Consider the following 22,417-nt stretch of genomic DNA (forward strand, 5'->3'; position numbering starts at 1 on the left):
TAATGTCAGTGTGAAACTATGGTTGAATCAACAGTTCTGTATTCACAATGTGCGTATACATATATAAGTGCGTGATAATTGTTAAAACTTACTTAATTTAGTAAAAATACATCATAAATTTAAAAAATATGTTTACATTTCATTGTGCTGGCTTTTAATGCAACTATTTTGCCGAAGTGTGTTCATAAATAAAGTGTTTGTTGTGTGAAATAGCGCCGAGAGGTTAGTTCAATTTACTAACTTTAACAACAAATAACTTAAAAACTATAAGTCTGCTGCGGCTAAAAGTATATATATTTGGAATCAGGAGAACGCCCCCTACCCCCCTATAGCCACCTTTTTTTTGTACGCGGGGGATGCCAAACTAAAATTTTCCCCAGTTGATTTATTGCACTGCTGGCAGTTGTACTTAAAACTAACTATATAAAATTATACGCCAAATTAAAGGTATGTTTATGGTCTTTCCGATAAATATATTTGTTAATATAGTTAATTACGTATTTTTTTTACAAAAACATACATTTTTATAAAAAAAAATTCCATAATTTCGTTTTTTTAATTTTTCTCAAAATATGTTTGCATTATATGCATAGATATATATATTGAATGAAAGGTCCTTCAATTACCTTTCCAACTGTCTATTTTGAAAATAGGTTCAATAGTTTTCAACATATAAGCTTTTGGAAATGTTGGAAATTCCACGTTTAGCCCCTCCCCCGCCTTGAAATATCGATATTCAGAATAGTCGTTACGATATCGCACATTCCTACCTAAGACATGCAACTAGGCGAAAAAGCTGACACGCCAAATTATTTTTGACATTTGTCTATTTCAGGCTGTCAGATTTTGCTTAAAATTAAAAAATACATGTTGGAGAAAATTATTCTAATTGGTAAAAGAGTTTTTAATCATCCGTACGATTTTAGTAAAGCTTCTGTGAAATACAAAGTAACATTAATTAGTGGTAGGTAATTGAAAATAATAAATAATTGGTGGGCAAAATAATTTTTCAAGCGTGTTTTAGACAAAAACACTAGGACAAAGAACAGTTATTGTTTGGTTGTAAGTCGGGCCTGGTATAAAATGTACATCGCAAAACAAAGAACTTAAAAAATATGTAGCACTTCTTTGATTTCTTCAAACAAGGAGTGCTCCTACACCAAGCAGTGCCTCTAAACCACTTGTCGCCATTTTCATTAGTCATGGATATTGAATAAACTTTTTTTCCATTCTTCTATACAGTAGTTTTTGTTGTTCTGCAAACGTGTGATCTTAACCTCAATTCCAAGTAAAAGTGGCTGAAAAAGAAAAATTTAAATTATTTTCCAAATAAAAGTTGGAATGGCAAAATGTGGACAATACTCTATAATTACTCTATCTTTGCAGCAGACGTTCACTAATTGCGGTTTAGATTAGGGCACATACAATTTCATTGTTGGTTTGACGCTCGCCAAAGTTCGATTACGTAGTTATGGTGAAGAAGAAACGTCAGTCAGATGTTCATGAGGACGGATCATCAACAGACTCGTCTGAGGATGCATTGCAAAGTCCTACATCGCCTGCGGGAGATTGCCAGCATGTGAAGAAGTCTGTTGATCCCACTAAATTGCGTAAAGTGCTAAAAGCAAGTGGCCTAGCCACGGATTGTATGCAATGCTCAAAGCAAGGCGCTACTTCACCTGCAGCAGAAGTTAAGGAGTCTTCCTTCGATGAATCAATTTCCGGTTTCGAATATGACAATACACTATGGTTATGTTTAAAATGTGGATCTCAGTTATGTGGCCGGTCCAAAAATGAGCACGCTTTGCAACATTACAAAGTATGTGTATATATATTATATTCACCGTACTTACGAATTCATAAACTATTTGCCTCATCTTTTTTAGACACCTCACTCCGACTCACATGCTTTAACAATGAATACACGTTCGTTTGAAATATGGTGTTATGTTTGCGATAACGAAGTAAAATATACCTCGCGTAAAAAATTGTTGGAATGTGTTGAGCTATTAAAAAAGGTTACCCAAAAACCCATTCTCGTCGCTTCACCTGCTCCGAATACACCCTTTAATAACATAGAAGGAAAGATAATTGCTACTTGGGAATCTTTGCGTCCACTTGTTGAAACTGAATCCGGAGAGGTGTCAAACAAACCAATACCACTTCCGCCACCTCCACCACCTATACCGGGCATGGCAAAACGTGTGACTGATTATACAGTCGCAGCAGCTTTAGTGCCTCAGGTGCCCGCTACATCTCTGAAATCAAGTACGGTAGACCCGCAATTTATCGAAACATTGCCGCGAGTGCGTGGCTTGACCAATCTAGGCAACACATGCTTCTTCAATGCAGTAATGCAGTGTCTGGCGCAAACTCCTTATTTATTAGAGGTGCTCAAGGAGCTATCGGAACCTGGCGAACAGTATGAGTATAATATAAAAAAAAAACAACAACAAAAAATTCTACTTTTTAGATTTATTTTACCCGGAGGTACTTTTAAATTCAAAGATGACGAAGACGTGCACTTGCCGATGATACAAGGTACTTTATCATCTTGGGGAGGTTTAACGGCGGCTCTGGCTCAAGCTTTGGAAGAACTACAGTCAGGAGGTTTGTACATATGAGCCATTCTTTTTTAAGTCGGACGGATTTCGTAAAAAATTGATATCATGTCTCCGGTTCGCTTCAAATTTTTTTTTCTGGAATTTATACATAAAATAAGCTAACACGTATTCGAGGAAGTTTTTTTTTTGTACCTCCCTTTTATTAGCTCGGGATGTAACTATGTAATATTGATGCGCCTAAAAGATGCAACGATTTCTATTATCAAGTTACATACCTGATGACAGTACGAATGGAAATTATAATAGCGAGGTTTTAGTTTTTCAAACTATAATTTTATTAATTTTTCTTTGGAGATATGATCTGTCCAAGTTTGGATTTTTTCGTGGTTCTGACTAATCATGTACTTCTTCAAGTTGTTGTATCTGGCGTTCTGCTCATCGTAGAGACTTCATCTTAACGTCGTTTTAAAGCTAAAGAAACGGGCTTAACATTTCTGTATTCAAGATGGGCATGTTTGTGCTAAATCTAACTTAGCTATTAACAGCTGAACTTTTTTAAGTTGATTTGCATAGTGAAGACCAGTAAATTAGGGATTTAAAATTACACCATTGTAATCCTTGTTTAATACTCTATAAAAAACATGGTTCAAAAAAATTAACGTTTTCCAAAAACTATTTTTAAAATATTTTATTTAAAAACGAGATGTTTATTTTGTGAGAGTCAACAATTTTTTGTAATTTGTAGAAGTTATATTTTCTAAGTTTTTGAATAAAAATTTTGGCCGTTTTAACGCCATTCGGGTTCACTAGTTTCTATATATAAGATGGTCATGATTGTCGCAAAGCTAACTTAGCTATTAACAGCTGTACTTTTTGAAGCTGATTTCCATAGTGAAGACCAGTAAATTAGCGATTTAAAATTACACCATCGTAATCCTTGCTTAATTCTCTATAATAAACATGTTTCAAAAAATTGGCGTTGTTCAAGAACTATTTTTTAAATATTTTTTTTTTTTTATGACGAGATGGTTTATTTCGTGAGAATTAACAATTTTTTGTAATTGGTTTTCCAAAAGTTATATAGAGATATATTTAGCAAGGTGTTAAAAATCGGGTTTTCGCAAATATTTAAATTTTTCCGGATTCCGATGGAATATCTATCCAGAAATAATATTTACCATTTACCATTACCATTTGGACCACCTCTGAGACACTACCTTTCCGATGCAAAAAGAATTATCGAAATCGGTTGACGTGGTCCAAATTTGAGGTAACATATGTACATAAAAAAAATATATACTATATTCCGACGAACTGATAACCTCCCCTTTTTTTTGGAAGTCGGTTAAAAATAAGTGCACTTGAGGTCACACTTCATAACTTAAGAACGGCTTCATGCAGATGGTTTATGTGAAGTTTGCTCGAATTCGGAAAGGCGGGCGTGCCACCTTTATCTTATATATAACAGTAATTTTTAGCAAAAAAAACCGACTTCAATTCTAATATAAAAAAAAAAAAATATATATATATATATATATATATATATATATATATATATATATATATATTTCATGATCCAATGATCGGATCTGTCGANTTTCATGATCCAATGATCGGATCTAAACCAGATTAGTATGGGACCTCTGAGACACTACTTTTCCGATGCATAAAGAATTATCGAAATCGGTTGACGTGGTCCAAAGCTATGCAGTTATGCGGTAGCATACATAAAAAAAATAAAAAAAAAAAAGATATTCCGACGAACTGATAACCTCCTCCTTTTTTGGAAGTCGGTTAAAAATAACCATCATGTTGTATATCTCTTGAAATATTTGTGGTAGAGTACTGGAAAATGATATAGATAAATGAAATAATTCCATACACATGGAGAAAAATGGGCGATATTCTAAAAGGGGACGTGTCACCTCCCATCTATCTATATATATATAAAAATATTGTGCTCGTTTGTAACAGGCCTCAAAACTGGAGAACGGCTGAATAAATTTTTGACTAATTTTTTTCGGGATTGTTCGTTGTAATTTATAAGGCAAAACTTTGGAGGTTTGCTACCTGTTAGAAAATTTTTAATTCAATTAAATTGATAATATAAATGAAATATTACAATATGGGTATCAAATTAATTAGGTTTAATAAAGATTACTGTTGGAAATACTTTTGGGAGGGTTGCTACCTATTTACAAATTTGAACTCAGTTAAATTGATAAAATAAATTAAATATGACAACGTGGGTATCAAATTGAAGAAGCTTAAGAAAGATAACTTACCTATTTGAAAATTTTAACTCAGTTAAATTAATGAAATCAATGAAATATTGCAATGTGGGTATCAAACTAAAGATTATAGTCGGAAAGTATTTTTGAGGAGGGTTGCCACCTATTTCAAAATTTTTACTCAATTAAATTGATAAAATAAATTAATTATGCATTACAATATGGGTATTAAACTAAGAGGTTTGAAAAAGATATCCGTTGGAAATATTTTTGGAAATGTTGGCGCCAATTGGAAAATTTGAACTCAGTTAAATTGATAAAATAAATAAAATATTGCAATGCGGGTATCAAAGAAAATAGTATAAAGAAGGCTTACAGTCGAAAATATTTTTAAGGAGGGTTGCTCCTGTTAGAAAACTTAACTCAACTTAATTGATAAAAATAAATGATATATTGCAACAAAGATAATAAATTAAAGAGGTTTGAGAAAGATAACTGGTGGAAATATTTTTAAGAATTGTCACCTATTTGAAAATTTTAACTCAGTTAAATTGATAAAATAAATTAAGTATTAGAATTTTGGTATACAATTTTATATTTTTAAGAAGGCGGAAAATATGTTTGAGGAGGGTTGCCACCTGTTTAAATATTTAACTAGGTTTAACTGATAAAATAAATCAAATATTACAATAGAAAGAAAGATGACTTTTGGAAATACTTTTGAAGAAGGTTGCCACCTATTTGAAAATTTTAATTTAGTTAAAGTGATTAAATAAAAGAAATATTGAAATGTGTTTATCAAAATAAAGAGCTTTAAAAATATTTACAATCGGAAATATGTTTGAGGAGGGTTGCCACCTGTTTAACTCAATAAATTGATAAAATAAATCAAATATTACAATATGGGTACTAAACGACAGGTATTTTAGAAATCCTGATTTAGAAATATTTTCAATGGGATTTTCACCTATCTAAAAGTAAAGACTAAAAATATTTAAATTAAATGAAAAATTCCATAATTGCTTCCAAACGAATAGTGTTTGGAAAAGCTTTACTAGATATTTTTTTTAACTGTTTCCACTTATCCAAAAGCCGAACAGTTTAAATGAAGAAAGAGTTTACAACACCTTATCAAACAAAGCGATCACATTATCAACGAAGAGTCATACAAATGAAAAAAACAATAAAAAGCGTGGCGTAAAAATGTCCCATGAAAGCTGTTTAAAAGATCCTTAATAAAAATTTAAGGGAACGTACCCATACTACGTGACCCACTTTTTGTAAGTTTTAGCCCCCCCACCCCCCTTCCCCTTCCACGACCCTTGAATGATATCTTGCTAACAAAAAGTAAAAAAAAAAATATTTTATTTATTTACCATTATTACCTTGTTATATCCTTCTGGTTGAATTATAAAAGATCTCAGATATTATTGTACTAATGTTTTAGCAAATAAAATGAAATGAAATATGTACTTGTCTTTATTAATACGGCGCTTGCCGCGTGACGACAAAAGTGCATGCATACCTATATTAACAAGCGGAAAAAATATTATCAAGATAAATCTTATGTCAAAATATATCGTAACCAGAACTTAATTTATAGAAAGAAAAGTCCTGTGAGTTTAGAAAGCGCCAAACACTGCGCGCCGTATTTGAATGCAGCTTGAAAAAACGCTAGATTTCCTTAGAGGATATTGACTACGTGATAAAAACCTAAGCCCCCCGCCCCTCACTGTGACCAAGCGTGGTATTTTGAAGATCCCCTCCCCCCCTCAACGGGCTACGTAGTATGGGTACGCTCCCTAAATTGTCACTATTCCCTAACATTATAAAAAAGTTAACTTAATTATAGACAATATAATTTGGGGCGCCGTAGCCTATTACGTATATTGCGAGTAAAGATAATGTGTCTGCTTGAGCGTTGAGTTTTTCGACTTTAAATGTTTAAGATTCTACTTTAGTGAAATACACATCTACCTAACATACTCACATTTTCCATAAACTTTAAATTAGATCAGCTGCGTCAGGTTCTCCTATTATCTGCCCAATCAAACATTCCCAAGTTAAAGCGTGAACAGAAGGGCATTTATGATCGCATGATGCAAATGTTAGGATAATAAGAGCTGCAGAACTGAACCACTCACGAAGAATTTTTTACAAGGGCGTGTAATTTCTGGCGTATGCCGATCAGCATCATCGGTAACAAAAATCTTGAACTTTGTTCGGCCTTTTCCAAGTTGTATAACGAAGCAAAGCTATTAGGTTTGGTGATCAACGAGGTGAAGACGAAGTATCTTCTGTCATCAAACAAACAGTCAGAGCATTCGCGCCTTGGCACCCACGTCACGGTTGCCAGTTGTAATTTCGAGAAAGTGAAGAATTTCAATTACTTGGGGACCAGGATAACACCGATAATGTCGGAATCGAAGGCCAACGCAGAACAGGCAATTCGGGAGTAAAGTTCTCTCTCAACGTACAAAACCCACACTCTATAAGTCAATCATCATGCCCGAGCTGATATGTGTCGCAGAAGCTTAGACAATGACAACATTCGATGAGACGGCTCTTGGCGTATTCGACAGAAAGATCTTACGGATACCCCACTGCAATGGAGAGACCAAGTGGAGAAGGACTTGGCTTCACGTGGCATTTCCAATTGGCGTCAGTTGCCACAGAGAAAAACAACTGGCGTGCTTTGCCGAACTCGGCCAAAATCGCTTATGCGGTTACAGCGCCAAATAAGAAGATGCAAATGATAAATGACGGAGTGGGGGATCTTCTTCTTGGATGCGCCAGAGGAGATTGATTCTGGTATCGGTTCGATCAAAAAAGGACATAGCCTTAGCTCTCGCTTCGTACGCAATAGCTGTGACATTGTTACTGCTCCTTCAGCTCTTAAGCTGCCATTGAACATACAAATCATCGGTATTGGAAAAGTATTACAAAAATGTTAACTCATTGTTTGGTACGAGTGCACGATGGCACATAGAAAATCGCTTGAAGTCCTTGATCGATCGGTGCGAGGTTTGCGTGGAACCGTTCAACCATTCCGGAAATGCATTGCTCGTAGGAGATTTCACTCAAACATTGCCTGTGCTTTATCGATCGCCACCAGCAGGCGAGATAAATGCTTGCCTGAAATATTCACCATTGTGGCAACACGAGTATAGATTGGGGTTGACTACGAATATGTGTGTCCAGCTACAGAACGATCTGTCAGCCGAGGTATTATCGCGACAATTACTGGCTATTGGGGGTCGATGAGAGATCAGGACGAATTTCGTTGCCTCATAACTTTTGTAACATAGAAACATCGAAAGGAGGGCTGATCGAACGCTTCTTAATATTCAAATTAGTGGTCGAGTTATTCGTACCGCGAAGAATAAGGATGTTTACCAACTCAATAATGCTATTCAATCAAGCATTCAAAGTGAGGAAATAACATATACGTTGATAAACACCGTTGTGGAAACAGATGAAGCAGTTAATTATCCAACGGAATCTTTGAACGCGACTGATCTTCCAGGAATGACCCCACATACTGAAATTGAAAATAGGTCTGCCAATTATCATGTTGCACGCGACTCGCAGTTTAGAAATTGACGAAGAACGTAGTGGAAGCAAAGATTTTAACGTGGCTTTTTAAAGGTGAAGATGTCCTCATCTCATGATTTCGACCGATACTCCATTTCAATCTAAAAGATTTCTATTCACAATCAATAAAGCTCAAGGTAAATCTTTGGAAAAGTGTGGTTTAGATTTGTAGGGGCCAACCTTAACACTTGTCGCAGTGGTTAAGTGGCAACATCAAAAGCCGCAGTAAACGAACAGAGCTGTTTGACATTCGTTTGTACTAACTGAAACCAACGTCATTCATTGAACGTATTTTCTAGCGACGCTAACAAAGTCTAGAATTTTCCGTGTGTACAAGCAACTTGTATTTGTTTAATTTCTAAGTTAATAAAGACATATAGAAATAGTATTTCTATAGGTTAATATGCCGATTGCTTATCATATGGAGAAATGTATGGTGCGTGTTCCCGTGTCGATAAACTATATAGACTTTATATCTAGGTAGAGAAAGGAAAAACGAAAAATATTGTGTAGACACAAGTATTGCAAAATCAAACTCATATGAAACGTATGCTTTGTTTCCTTAATCATTTATCATATATGCCACAGCAAAGAGTGGCAGGNAAGGAAAAACGAAAAATATTGTGTAGACACAAGTATTGCAAAATCAAACTTATATGAAACGTATGCTTTGTTTCCTTAATCATTTATCATCAATGTAACATGAATATGCCACAGCAAAGAGTGGCAGAATACAGCTAGTGTTTTATAAAACTTGCGCATAGTTAACTATATTCGACTATGCACACAGCTAGAAATCCTTTTCAAAAGTGCATATTTTCAAACTAAAATCTTCTTAAATCTCTTTCGTCTAACAGTTGCCTTAATTTAGGATGAGTTGGATTTTTTAAACAGTTGGCAACCCTCATAAATATGTTTTAGAAACAAAGCCTTTCCAAACCCAGTTCCATTGATGCCCACCTTTTAATACCTCATCCAACTTAATAAATAATTTTAATGCCACTTTTTAATCGCGTGGCAAACCTTTTTAAACAGACGGTTAAAATTTCAAACTAAAGAATTCTTAACACTCTTTCGCTTTGCACCCGTATTTTTCGACTTTTTATACAGGGGGCAACTTTCTTCAATAGTAGTTTCAAGTTAAATCCTTTTTAAAGAATCTTCGTCTGACATTGTGATACATATTTTAATTAACGGAAGAATTATTATATCCTCTTAATAGAGTTCAGGAATAAAGCCTTGTAAAACCCATGTCGATTAATACGAATATTTTAATAATTAATTTAACTTATTAAATAATTTGAATTTAATTTTTGAATGGGTGGTAACCCTCTTTAAACACCTCAAAAATACTCTAAGTGTTAAAACTAAATATTTCTTAACACTCTTTTGTTTGACATTTTAATATTTCATTGTGTATAAGTTAACTGAATTAGACTGGCAACCCTCTTCAAAATATTTACACGCGTTTATCTTCTTAAACTCTGCGTCTGGCGCCCATATGGGAATTAGGTAATTAATTCAAATTAAATTTATTTTTTAAACAGGTGTCACCCCTTCTACAGTGAAGTTAAGAAACAGCTTTTTAAAACCATTTCAGTGGATGTTAATTTCGTAATAATTGGTTTAACTTATTAAATAATTTGAACTTAATTTCTTAACAGGTGGCAACTCTATTTGAAAAAGTAAAACCTCATTGCACATCCATAGCCCTAGCCCTTTAATTTGACACCCGACCTTTGAAAATCGCACGAAAGGTGCGGATCTGAAGGTTTTGATTATTAAATAATTCGAGTTTAATTTTTTAACAGGTGGAAACTTTTTTCGAAAAAGTAAAACCTTATTGCACATCTACAGCCCAAGCCCTTTAATTTGACACCTCAGTTTTGAAAATCGAACGAACCGTGCATGGCGTCAAAACGCCAAAATTTAATTAGATTTTTTAAACAGGTGAAACCCTATTTAAAAACCTAGTGGTGAGAGGTCTCGCTTGGTGTCGGTTTTCATTTCACCAATTTCAAATATTCCTATGCCGCTAAAAAGGTTCTAACTTAAAAAAAATAAAGCCTGTGCACATCTATGTAGAATCCCAGTTCTTTAATTTGACTTCTCATTTTGGAAATTCGAAATTCAAAATATTATCAGCCTAAAGTTTTCTTAAAACTCTTTGACACTAATATTTCGATATTTTATTTATGTAGCTTGCGTATAAGTAAAACAAAATTGACTTTTCAAACAGGTGGCCACCCCTTTACATTATTTTCAAACTAAAATATTTTTTATCGTCTGGCATTGTTATACATATTTCAATTAACAGATGCATTAAGTTGAATTCAATTTTTTAAGCACATGGCAACTCTCCTAAATACAGTTTAGAAGTAAATTACTTTCAAACCCTTTTCGATTGATACCCATCTTTTGACAATCCATTTAACTTATTAAATAATTTGAATTAAATTTTTTCAACAAAAAAACAGCTGAATGTTCAATTTAAAGATTTCATCACGCTCGTTCGTTTGATAACCATATTTTAAAATTTTATGTAACTTATGTATAATTAAACTAAATACGACTTTCAAAAGAGCGGGAACCCTCTTAAAAATTATTTTCGAACTAAAACTTCCTTAAATATTTTTCGTCTGACATTGCTATAAATATTTCAAGCAGGGTGTCCAGATTGTTTAAAAAAAACGCAATTTCGCCAAAAATCGCCAATTCTTTTTAAATAAAATTCATGAAATCGATTTAACAAAAATTTTATTTTAAAAATGAGATCTCGTTATAATATGGTTTTTAAAACCAAAAACGAATATAATACCTTCAGAGGGTAATAATAAATAACACAAATCACTTATATAAATAATAGTGACACACAAACAATTTTCTTTAAAAACACTCATACTTTTTAAAAATATTTGTTTACACACATTTGCAATAGGACTGCGCAATTATTAAATTTATTATAACTCATATTAATTGATTAATCGCACAATCCACTTTTAAGAGCTCGGCGCTAAAAAATAAATAAAAACCCATAATAAGGCGATATCAGCTATTTTCACAATTTCTTCAAAATCACCTATAGTGTCTGAATGATTTACACTTATGTTGTTGTCATATATTGAGCTATTCAACCTTGATAACATACTGTTTGATATTAGAAACGTTTTGCAGCAGAAACTATTAGCCTTCATATAACACTTTATTCGAATTATTGATGTTAAGGCTTTCCAACGTCATCCTATTTCGAATCTTAGTTTTTGTTGAATTCATTACGGAAAAAACACGCTCAACAAAGCATGTGAGAGCGGCAAGGATAATAATATGAATTTACTTATATTTCCAAACAATTTATTGCCTGTTGCGGTTTTCACTCCGTAAGCAATTATCCAAAATTCTTCAGAGTCGGATAGAATGGTTCTGAGAAAAGTTATTCCATGGGAAAGTTAAAAGATTTAAATATTCAGTTTCCGCTGCTTTTGTTTCCTTCAAAGTCAAATAGTGAATTGGCAGGTCCCAGAAACTCGACCTCTTGTGATCCACACACTTTTCTGGTGTCAAAATCAAAGCTTTTTTAAAAGTATTTAATTGACTAGGTAATCGTTTCAAAAGTTCTTCGATTAGGGTGATTAAACATTTTTGACAGTCTTTTAATATGCTTCTTGAGTAGGGCTGCCAGATATCTCGGTTGCCAAACCGGGACACTTAAGGGGGGAGAGGCCTCCCGCTCCCTTCCATTTCGTTTCGAAAAAAATTACGTACGAAAGGATGTAGTAAAATTTTATTTTGACAAAAAAAAACATAAAAACATGAGATCATGAGATCATTACAACGTACACCAGCAAAACAAAACAATTTATCATAACTAAAGTACAGAGAATTTTCCACAATGCATGTACCTTTTTTGTTCCTTATAAAAATACAGTTTATACTAAATACATCAGGAAGTTTTGCAGCCCATAAAAATTTAGTTGATTTTTGGTATTGTTTTTACTGAGAGTTTCTTCTATACAAACTATATTCGACATTTTTTTGTATGTGGAAGACACTGTCAGCAAAAAATAAATAATTGCAAAAAATCAACGAAACTTTCTGGTAACTTCAGCCTTGCACTTTACTAATTGGCTCAAAAGCTACATTTTCAAAATTTTTCTAAAAGATCTGATTAGAAATTCTGATCAGATGAAAGAGTCTCCGAGCCAATAATTTTGAACGGCACGGTACTTATAAGTAATCTAGGTTTCACGAAAGAAAAAAAATTAAATACAAGGTAACATTAAAATATCAGTCATTTGTTTCGTTGTTGTGAGCTTGTTTCAAAACTTCTGGCTTTTGCTTAATATAATTGTAAAACTCTGTGCATGTCATTTTAACGTATTTAGGTACATACTTATATTAATCATCAACTATTGCTTGTGCAAAACGTGCTAAATTAAAAAAAATTCGTATATGAAAGAGCACCAACCCAACTCGTAATAAATTTAAGTATACAAATATAGTATTTAGTATAGAAATATTCAATTGAAATACGCTAATATTAAAATGAAGCGCTTTGCACTTAACGGATGCATTTTCATAATTAAGTTAAAAAAAAATATATTTAAATTCCATGCAGTCTGTAATTCGATTTGAACCCTGACGCTCTGGAAATTAGCAAATTGTGGCAAGCATCTTCGTGCACTCAGCTATAGCCAGACATGTAAATGTGCATTCAAATGTTCAGTTTGATTCAACACCACGTGTGCGTGGTATGAAAGTAATGTTTTTAAGTACGAACATTTCAAAACGATAATCAAATAAAAAATATTCATGTTTACTATGCGTTATTTCCCCCAGTAAATTCATAAAATTTTTCTTAATATTACAACGCGTTTTTTCTCTCAGTGTAGTCATTTTTATGCAAAATTTGTGCAATCAAATCGAAAACCGGGACACTTAAACGAAACCCGGGACATTTTAAGGTTGGACCGGGACACCGGGACAAATAGTCTAAAACCGGGACATGTCCGGGAAAACCGGGACGTCTGGCAGCGCTATTCTTGAGTCAAGTTTATCACGCAGTTCATTAGCCTCTTCTGTAAAATTATCTTGGAAAACTAAGTTTTGTATATTAATATAATTGGGAAAAATTTATTTGAAGGGAAAGAATCGCCAATGGCGATGTTAATTTTATAATTTACCAAAAAAAAAAATGGAATAAAAGTGCTCTTCGGAAATGTTTTTTAGTCTGCCTATATAGTTTTGAAATTTTCAAAAAGATTTTTTTTGCAATGATTATGGCGAAATGCAATTACCTCTAATTTAATTGGCAGGATAGTTATAGGTTGATATGCACATAGATTCAGCGATAAATAATTTTTACACAGAGTCCATTTGTATTTTCCTTTAGGCGGGGTTTTTACACCCAGCAAATTGTTCGATAAGCTGTGCACAAAATGTCCTCAATTTCGTGGTGGTGATCAGCACGACTCCCATGAACTATTACGGCATTTGCTTGAGAGTGTTAGGTAAGTTAAGCGCAATCTGTTTATAAAATGACTTAATTGTTTATTTTTTTCAGATCTGAAGACTTAAAACGCTACCAACGAGTGATTTTGACCAACCTTGGTTATAGGGATCAAGACATAAACAGTGTTTCGGAAGAGATGCGCCAAAAATGCAAAATATATGGAAATCAGGCCGCAGATCGCATACTTCGCCCGGAGCAAGTATTCCGTGGTTTTCTTGTATCGACTCTTACTTGCCAAGAGTGCTTTAATGTGTCTTCACGGCATGAATACTTCTTAGACATGTCACTACCTGTAAGCGTAGAGAAGCCACAGCCACCGATTAGACGCAAAACCAGCCCAGATAACTCACCCAATGCATGCTCCTTTTACCTAAATGCTCCACCTGCAGGACCTTCAAAGTCGCAATTGAAAAAAGATAAGGAAAAGGAGCGCAAAGCGAAGCGAGCAGCAAAGCATCATGAAAACAAGCTTAGACAAAAGGCTTTGTTAGAGAATACGACTGGCACCTCTGGAGATAATGCGGCTACAACGACTTCAGAGATAGGATGCGTAAAGCGTGAAGATGCCGTTGGAAATTCGTCGTCATCGTCTTCTTCTGAGCAATCCGACGCTGATGTGGAAGATAATCTCTTAGATGACAACGCGGCCACTAAAACTTCGCGGACTTTAGTCGCAGCTGCTTATGATACAAATGGAAACCATCAATTGACCAACTCTGGCAAACCGGAGAAACGAGACGATTCACCAGAGAATATGGACAAAGATTCTCTCGACGAAGACGAAAATGGTACAAAAATATCTGAAAACAGTAGACGAATTTTATTAAACCAAATATGTATATATTTATTTTAGATTCAGGTATTGCCAATAGTCCAGCGAATGCTGGCAGAAACTTTCTACCCTCATCTGAGGCGAATGGTGGCGGTGTTAGTGACGCCAACTCTGCGACCGCCAACAATAGTCTAATGACAGTTGGGCTAAGCGAAAAGGGTGCTACGATGATGCGCCAGCTAACAATAACAGAAGCAGGAGCAGCTATGAGCACCAATGGCGGACTGGTTAATGGCGAATTGAAAGACGAAGTCGCGCTTGCTGCCCAAATAGAACAACTCCAACTCCACGAACAAAAGGCTTCGCGCATGAAGGCGAAGCGCGTACGGACCCAAAGCCATTCCGATTGGAGTACGACAATAGCTCCGCGCTATCAGTGCGATGATGGAGAATGCTCAGTGCAATCCTGCCTTAATAACTTTACCGGCGTTGAATTAATGACGGGCAACAACAAAGTAGGATGTGAAAACTGCACGAAGCGAATTAACAGCACCGATCCAAAAGCGAAGACCGTTAACACAAACGCTACAAAACAGTTTCTCATATCTAGTCCTCCAGCGGTATTAATCCTTCATTTGAAGCGGTTCCAACTTGGCCCACGATGCATATTCCGCAAGCTAACACGTGCCGTAAGCTTCCCAATGGTGCTCGATATCGCTCCATTCTGCGGGTCCAAAGTAAAAAATTTGCCAAATATAGATCGCAAGCAAAAAAAACTTTTATATGCACTTTATGGCATTGTGGAGCACTCTGGCGGAATGTATGGCGGTCATTACACAGCTTATGTAAAAGTGCGCCCGAAACTACCGTGTGGAGACAAACGCTGGAATTTTTTGCCGCAAGGCAGCAAAGCTGAGCTTGATCAAGACGATGAGCAGCGCAAAAAGCTAGAAGAGCTTTTAGCGAAGGAGAAAGCACGCGAATTGCGTATGAAGGCGGCTAACGACAGTGATGACTTCTCCAATAGTGACTGTTCGTCTACAAGTTCCTCCGATCCAGATGAGGCTGATGGTGGCGATGCGACTGCAGCAAGCGGAGCATACGGCGGGGAAGACGAGGCACGCGATGTTCAAGTGCCCATGGGCAAGTGGTATTACGTGTCTGACTCTCGAGTACAAGAGGTAAACGAGGAGGCAGTGCTAAGGGCTCAAGCTTATTTGTTGTTCTACGAACGTATTTATTAGATGTTAAAACAAAACTTTGAAAAATAGACAAGCAACGATGTTGGAGAAGTCGTGCATTACTATAATATGTTGATGACCATATCTACATATCTTCGTTTAAAGTACAAAACCGCGTATCGTCATTCTGCAAAACCGCGTAACTGACATTGGCTGCCAAAAATTGGATTTGCTCACACAAGCTCTTGGCTCGATCCTTATCCCTTCGTCCTGAATTATACTAGCCAGAAATGCGATTGCTTTATAAAAAAGAGAACCATTTCGAAATATGAGTGTTTTTACGCTCTAGAAAATAATTTCTACAACTTCACATACGCGGTTTTGCATTTTGCTGATACGCGGTTTTGCATTTTGTTGATACGCGGTTTTGCACTTTAAACGACGATATGTATGTATGGTTATTTTTTGATATACAGAGATAATGGAAGCCTCGATTTAAGCGATAAAACTATAATAATGTCTTTTCCTGATATACCAATATTGAAATTATACACATAGCTAGGATAGAAAGTAGAATGCCAAAACAAGAAAGTACGATGTGTCACCAAAATGCAGAAATAGTAGCGCAGAAAGTATAATCTATGTACGTGTCGTACGGGGTAATGCCGCTGTGCTGGTAACACCCGAGTGATGGCAAATGCTTTTCTTGGTATATGTATATACAAAGTAAGATGTTAAAACAAAGGAATTGTGCTAAAATTTGTGTGCAATGATTTAAAGAGTTTTTGGGGTTTCGAAGGGCCACTGCAAAGCAACTCATTAGAACGGGCGTCTTGAGCTAAGGCTGGCGAGGGAAGCAATGTCAATTGGCGATAGGCAATACTTAAGAATGTATTGTACTTTTATCATGGAAAACTTTTCGCTTGATGTTTCTATTTGAAATCCTTCCCCGCAATTCCTCTAAATTTTTATTATAGTTAAATTTTATTAGATATCTATGTCACTGGAATTAGAGATTTGAAATATCATGCGACATTTACTATTTTAAAATTTAAAGGGTATTATGAAATTATATACATATATATTTATGCATTTGTTTTATATTTTGCTATCATCGCCACTTCATTGTTAATATCTTAACATTTATTTAAATCATACTATGCTGATATTGCATTTTAAGCCAATTCCTTACACAATGCGCATACATACTTATAGAACGTGGTGAAGGTATTTTAGAAATATTTAGTGAAAAGCCTGAAAAATGGCCTTCCCACTCTGTGACTTATAGTAGGGGAGCCCACTATGCTAAATCGGGATTTACTCGAGCGTCATTTTGACCTATTGGATTTTAAAGATTATATCATGGGAAGAAAAAAAGGTCATGTGATGTTTTTCCTTTCAGCGGTGGGTGGAGGATCTACAGGCTTCCAAAAATGTAAAAAAAAACAGTTACATGGATTTACTCGAGCGTGTCAGATATTGATAGTCAATACATCAAACGTGTTTCTGATGACTGAACGGAAATATGCTAATCTTCCGGTTTGCATGGTGGGGTTTGGCGTACGGAAGGTTCAAAAATGGTTGACAAAAAACTTTACTCGAGCGCGTCAGATATTCACAAGGGATGTTAAATGGGCCCGAATGAACCTCCCATTAAATAATCTGACGATTCAGATGTGACGCAAGCTCGTGGCGTCTTCTTAAAGATGCAAAAAAAAATCGCCATTTGGATTTACTCGACCGCGTCAGATTTTCATACAGAAGGTTCATCTCGATGTCCTGGTCGTCCTGTTGCATAATCTGACGATTATCTGGAGAGGTTTTCTTAATCTGACGGTTTAAAAAAATAATTCCGTTTTTGAGATGCACAGTCAACCAAACATATATTATTGTAAACACTTATTATTTTATCCGTGCAACTATTATCATACAGCAAGTCCGGTTCGACTTGGTCGTCAATTTCTTCAAAAATTTTCCCATCTGTAACAAGAAGTAATTTACAATATTTTTTTACATATTAAGTGAAAAGTGCGTTATTATAAAATTTACAAGGTATCATACCTGAGTCCCCTAGAATAGTCCAACAAGTTTTTTGACAAGAATTTGATCCACAAAACACAAAAACTATTTCCACTCATCGTGAATCAAAAAACGTATACCAGGTTTATACCTACGCAAGAACCGCATTAAGAAAAAACCAATTACACATATTTCTTTCAAGCGTTTATACCTGTGCCTTTACAGCGCACTCTCTGAAACGGTATTCAAAAGTAGACAAAATTTGCTGTTTTATTTCGATATTTCAAATAATTAAAATTTATTTTAATAATTCAAATTTAAAAGGGGCTGTATAAAGAAAATCAGCCTATTTTCACTTCGCGTCGAATGAGTGATGTGTTTATACCTGTTTTCTAAGCGATTTGAGAAATAACAAGTAATTTTTAGCAAAAAAAACCGACTTAAACTCTTATATAAAAAAAAATATATATATATATATCTCATGATCCACTGATCGGATCTTAACCAGATTAGTATGGGACCACCTCTGAGACACTACCTTTCCGATGCAATCGGTTGACGTGGTCCAAAGTTATGCGGTAACATACATAAAAAAAAATAAAAAATATTCCGACGAACTGATAACCTCCTCCTTTTTTGGAAGTCGGTTAAAAATCCGATTTTAAATCAAATTCGAGTCAATACACTGAAATTCAGAGCGTATTGAAATTTGGTTAATGCATCCGCTTTGAATCACAGAGAACTGGGTCAAAGCGCTTTATGTGTCGGTATAAACAAGGTATTAGTTAGTAAAATTTCAAAGCTTATATTTCATGTAACACCACGAGTGCTTTGATCGCCCATGATTGCGTGATACTATACTAAGATACTATATAAAGAGTGAGCAAGAAGGGAGCGGAGTTTAACATTCTTTCATGTATAAGTAAACTTAAGGCTGCCGTATTCAAAATTATCTAAAAATTCGTGTTTTTCTTACATACAAATTCTTATGTCTAGTGATTTTAGCTAAGAAATGAGAAAAAATTCACATACATATGTTAAAAAAGCAATTTTTACTTGATATTTGCTGAGCTAAAAGTTAAAATACTCCTTCGATTTACGATTATTTCAATCCTAATTCAAACTATTTTGAAACTGGGACTAAATTAATCGTAATCGTAGACGCGCTTAATCGCACATGCAATTTCATCGCCCAGCGCAAATTCAGGTAAAGGTTTTGATTCGCAAATGCACATACTTATGTACATATACAGCGGAGCAACACGCAAGCCTTTAGTGAGAATTTGGGTTAATTCTCACATTTCTCTCGCAACTGGTATCATTCGCGAGCATTTGGTCCGCTGGGTATACTTACAGTTATATGATTGTGACAAATAATATAAACGGAAAACAGCAAACAAATCACAAAATAACAAATTCCGTAGAAAAATATGTAGTCGTTTTGAAAAAAAGCAAGTGCACACGACAATCTTTGTTGACGGTTTTCGACACTCCGGTTTATGGAAATCGTCAGATTATAACTTCCCATTATCCTTCAGCTGTATACTTCATAATAAAAAAAAAATTGACCGCGCGAGAATGTCCAGGTAACGTTTTTTTTTGCAAGTTTGCGACCCTCCCACTACCTTGCGTCACGCTTAAATCGTCAAATTATTGAAATGCACACTTTTCAGCATGTAATTAACCCACTATTTCTTATTCTGACACGCTCGAGTAAATCCACCTATCAAGTTTTTTTTTTACTATTCTGATCAGCTCTCCTATGCGCGCGGTTCTACATAGATGGCTTAGATTTGGCAGAGGTACTCAACAGGATGCAGGGTATCCCACATATGTTAATCTGATGCGCTCGACTAAATCCCCGAATCCCCTCTTGGGCTCCCCACTATTAAATATTTCCCATAACCTAAATTGCACATTGTATGTATTTCAATCAGTTATCGAAGATGCAGGTTTTAAGGAATTAAATGGATTATACATATACAATAATATCCATTATTTTTCATAGCTACTATTATATACGAAAATATTTGAAAAGCCTACTACTGTAATCTGGATAGTTATTTATGTACATATATGCGTAAATAATAAACCGGTCTTAAAAATAAATTATAAATACTGTGAAATTTTAAGAAGTCCACTTTTCACTTTTGTTTTTGTAGTAGTACGTAGTAATTTTACGCATTCTTTGAATGGATGCCTAAAGGTTTAATCCGATTGCGATGCAATTTTTATAAGTTGTTGGGAATAAGTCGTTGTAAAGATGGTTGAGTTCCAAGTTGGTATATTGCAAGGCATCAGCCTCTTTTATTTCTAAACTATAACTATAACTGTCGGCAGCTGTGGTGTAGTGGTAAGCAGTGCGCGCTTCCACTCCGCAACGCCTGGGTTCAAACCCTGGTCAAAGCAACATCGCAAATAATATAGAAAAAAGGTTTTTTCTTAACATCGGTCGTCCCTCGGCAGGCAATGGCAAACCTCCGAGTGTATTTTCTGCCATGAACAGCTTCTGATAAAAATACAATCGCCGTTCGGAGTCGGCCGCTCTGTGTGACAACATCAAGGCGCACGCCACAAATCGGAGGAGAAGCTCGGCCAAACACTAACATATGTGTAAGCGCCAATCTATTATTATTATTATTATAACTGATGGAAATGACCAATTTGCGCGGGAGCACATTCCCACGACAGCCGGTTATACGTACCGGAACGACTCGGGTTTTACCCGACCAAGGGCTGTTGTTTCGGCGATCTAACCCCGTTTAGGTCAGTGAAATCCATCAAACGTTACTCGATTCTAGGGATACATCTGCTCCGTACCCTTCTGCTCAGGGCTGGCATAGAGTCCAACCCAGGGCCAGAAATTTACACCTGCTGCATATGCCAGAGACGACTGCATACGAACTCCACCTCGGTCAGGTGCAATGTGACGGGTGGAGTCACCTCCGCAACTGATCGGGCCTACGTACGCACCGGCAATGGACCACGTCGTTCGTGCCCCCTTGCTGTGCGAATCGGACCGCCTCCACCCGCCCGTGCAGCACACAACTAACACACCCACACCCCAACACAACACAACAATAGACACACATACAAACTCAATAGCACCCACATANCAGAAATTTACACCTGCTGCATATGCCAGAGACGACTGCATACGAACTCCACCTCGGTCAGGTGCAATGTGACGGGTGGAGTCACCTCCGCAACTGATCGGGCCTACGTACGCACCGGCAATGGACCACGTCGTTCGTGCCCCCTTGCTGTGCGAATCGGACCGCCTCCACCCGCCCGTGCAGCACACAACTAACACACCCACACCCCAACACAACACAACAATAGACACACATACAAACTCAATAGCACCCACATACGCCGCCGGCAACTCCTAGTCCCTCCGACAATCTGCTCGGTTTGTCAGTCCAGAATATACCGTAACGTGACATCAGTCAAGTGCAACTCCTGCCTTGGCTGGTGTCATTTTAGGGTATGCTCAGGACTTCGCAACACGCGTGATTGGACGAGTGACTATGTGGGCCCCGGCTGTGCTGCCCAGTCGCATACCTCCCCCGCGACGCCGTCAACCACTACCACAAGGCAGCACCCCCTTTTGCATCACATACAGCAGGGAGCCGGCAGGTAACACAACTCCTTAACTCCACACATAAAAATAGGTCTCCCAAGGCACACAAAGGTGCTACAATTTAACTGTAACGGACTCCAGAGCAAGATCGAGGAGATCACTGTCTTTATGGGAAGGCATGGAATATTAATAGCTGCGGTCCAAGAGACGAAGTTGCACGGCAATTCAACCTTGTTGAATTACGCCGGATACAACGTGCACCGTCGAGATCGCGAGCGAGACAATGGTGAAGGTTTAGCGTTCATCACGCACCACACCGTGCAGTATCGTCTTATTGAAGCAGACTTCCCGCCGCAGGGATACCATCCTAGAATGTCAGGGTATTGCTATCCGATCAGGCGATGTTGAGCTCGAAATGTTTAACGTATACATACCCCCTGTCACCAGCTGCACGGCAGGATATCATCCTGAAATAGGTGCGCTACGCAGAGGAGAAAACCGTATGGTAGTTCGCGACTTTAACGCGCACCACGATCTTTGGCACTCAAGCCTGTCAAATGATCGTAGGGGAACCCATCTGGCTGAGCAGATAGACGATTCGACATTCTGCACAATGAACGACGACGCACCCACCAGGATTATGGGCAGCTGCTGCAGCTCGCCAGATCTAACAATTGTCAGCGCTGGTCTGATAAACAGCGTATCATGGCGACCTATGCTGACCCAGCATCAGACCATATGCCCATAGTCATCTCGATTGATAAACCTTCCGACTTTGCTTCCGCGGAACACCGGACCTATGTCAACTATTCCAAAGCTGACTGGAAAGGCTTCGCGGATGTTACTGAAAGCGCCTTCACTGCACTACGCATACCAACCGACGTTCACGTAGATGAACGTAAATTCCGCAGGGTTGTCGCTGCTGCTACAGCTCGCTTCATCCCAGCAGGATGTATTAAGGATC

At 36.6% G+C, this 22,417-nt stretch overlaps 1 protein-coding gene across 1 annotated transcript; it reads left to right on the forward strand.

Moving 5' to 3' along the window:
• Positions 1-784: 784 nt before the first annotated feature.
• Usp16-45 (ubiquitin specific protease 16/45) lies at positions 785-18,003 on the forward strand. Its single transcript, XM_017615239.1, has 9 exons — positions 785-964; positions 1,025-1,288; positions 1,387-1,819; positions 1,887-2,422; positions 2,474-2,610; positions 13,779-13,896; positions 13,950-14,686; positions 14,752-16,004; positions 16,300-18,003. Exons 3-8 carry the CDS (start codon positions 1,472-1,474, stop codon positions 15,912-15,914), a joined length of 3,039 nt encoding a protein of 1,012 aa, XP_017470728.1. The 5' UTR covers positions 785-964; positions 1,025-1,288; positions 1,387-1,471; the 3' UTR covers positions 15,915-16,004; positions 16,300-18,003.
• The last annotated feature ends 4,414 nt before the right edge of the window (positions 18,004-22,417 follow it).

The sequence above is a fragment of the Rhagoletis zephyria genome, unplaced genomic scaffold (genome assembly GCF_001687245.7).
Source record: "Rhagoletis zephyria isolate East Lansing unplaced genomic scaffold, Rhagoletis_zephyria_1.1 Rzeph_scaffold_00983, whole genome shotgun sequence".
Classification (NCBI taxonomy): Eukaryota; Metazoa; Arthropoda; class Insecta; order Diptera; family Tephritidae; genus Rhagoletis; species Rhagoletis zephyria.

What these genes read in the sequence shown, in the direction of transcription:
- Usp16-45 (XM_017615239.1), top strand. Translation starts at nt 1,472, where the DNA reads ATGGTGAAGAAGAAACGTCAGTCAGATGTTCATGAGGACGGATCATCA. An exon ending in ACGCTTTGCAACATTACAAA is followed by an intron (nt 1,820 to 1,886) that starts GTATGTGTATAT and finishes CATCTTTTTTAG; the next exon opens with ACACCTCACTCCGACTCACA. An exon ending in TCTCGACGAAGACGAAAATG is followed by an intron (nt 14,687 to 14,751) that starts GTACAAAAATAT and finishes TATTTATTTTAG; the next exon opens with ATTCAGGTATTGCCAATAGT.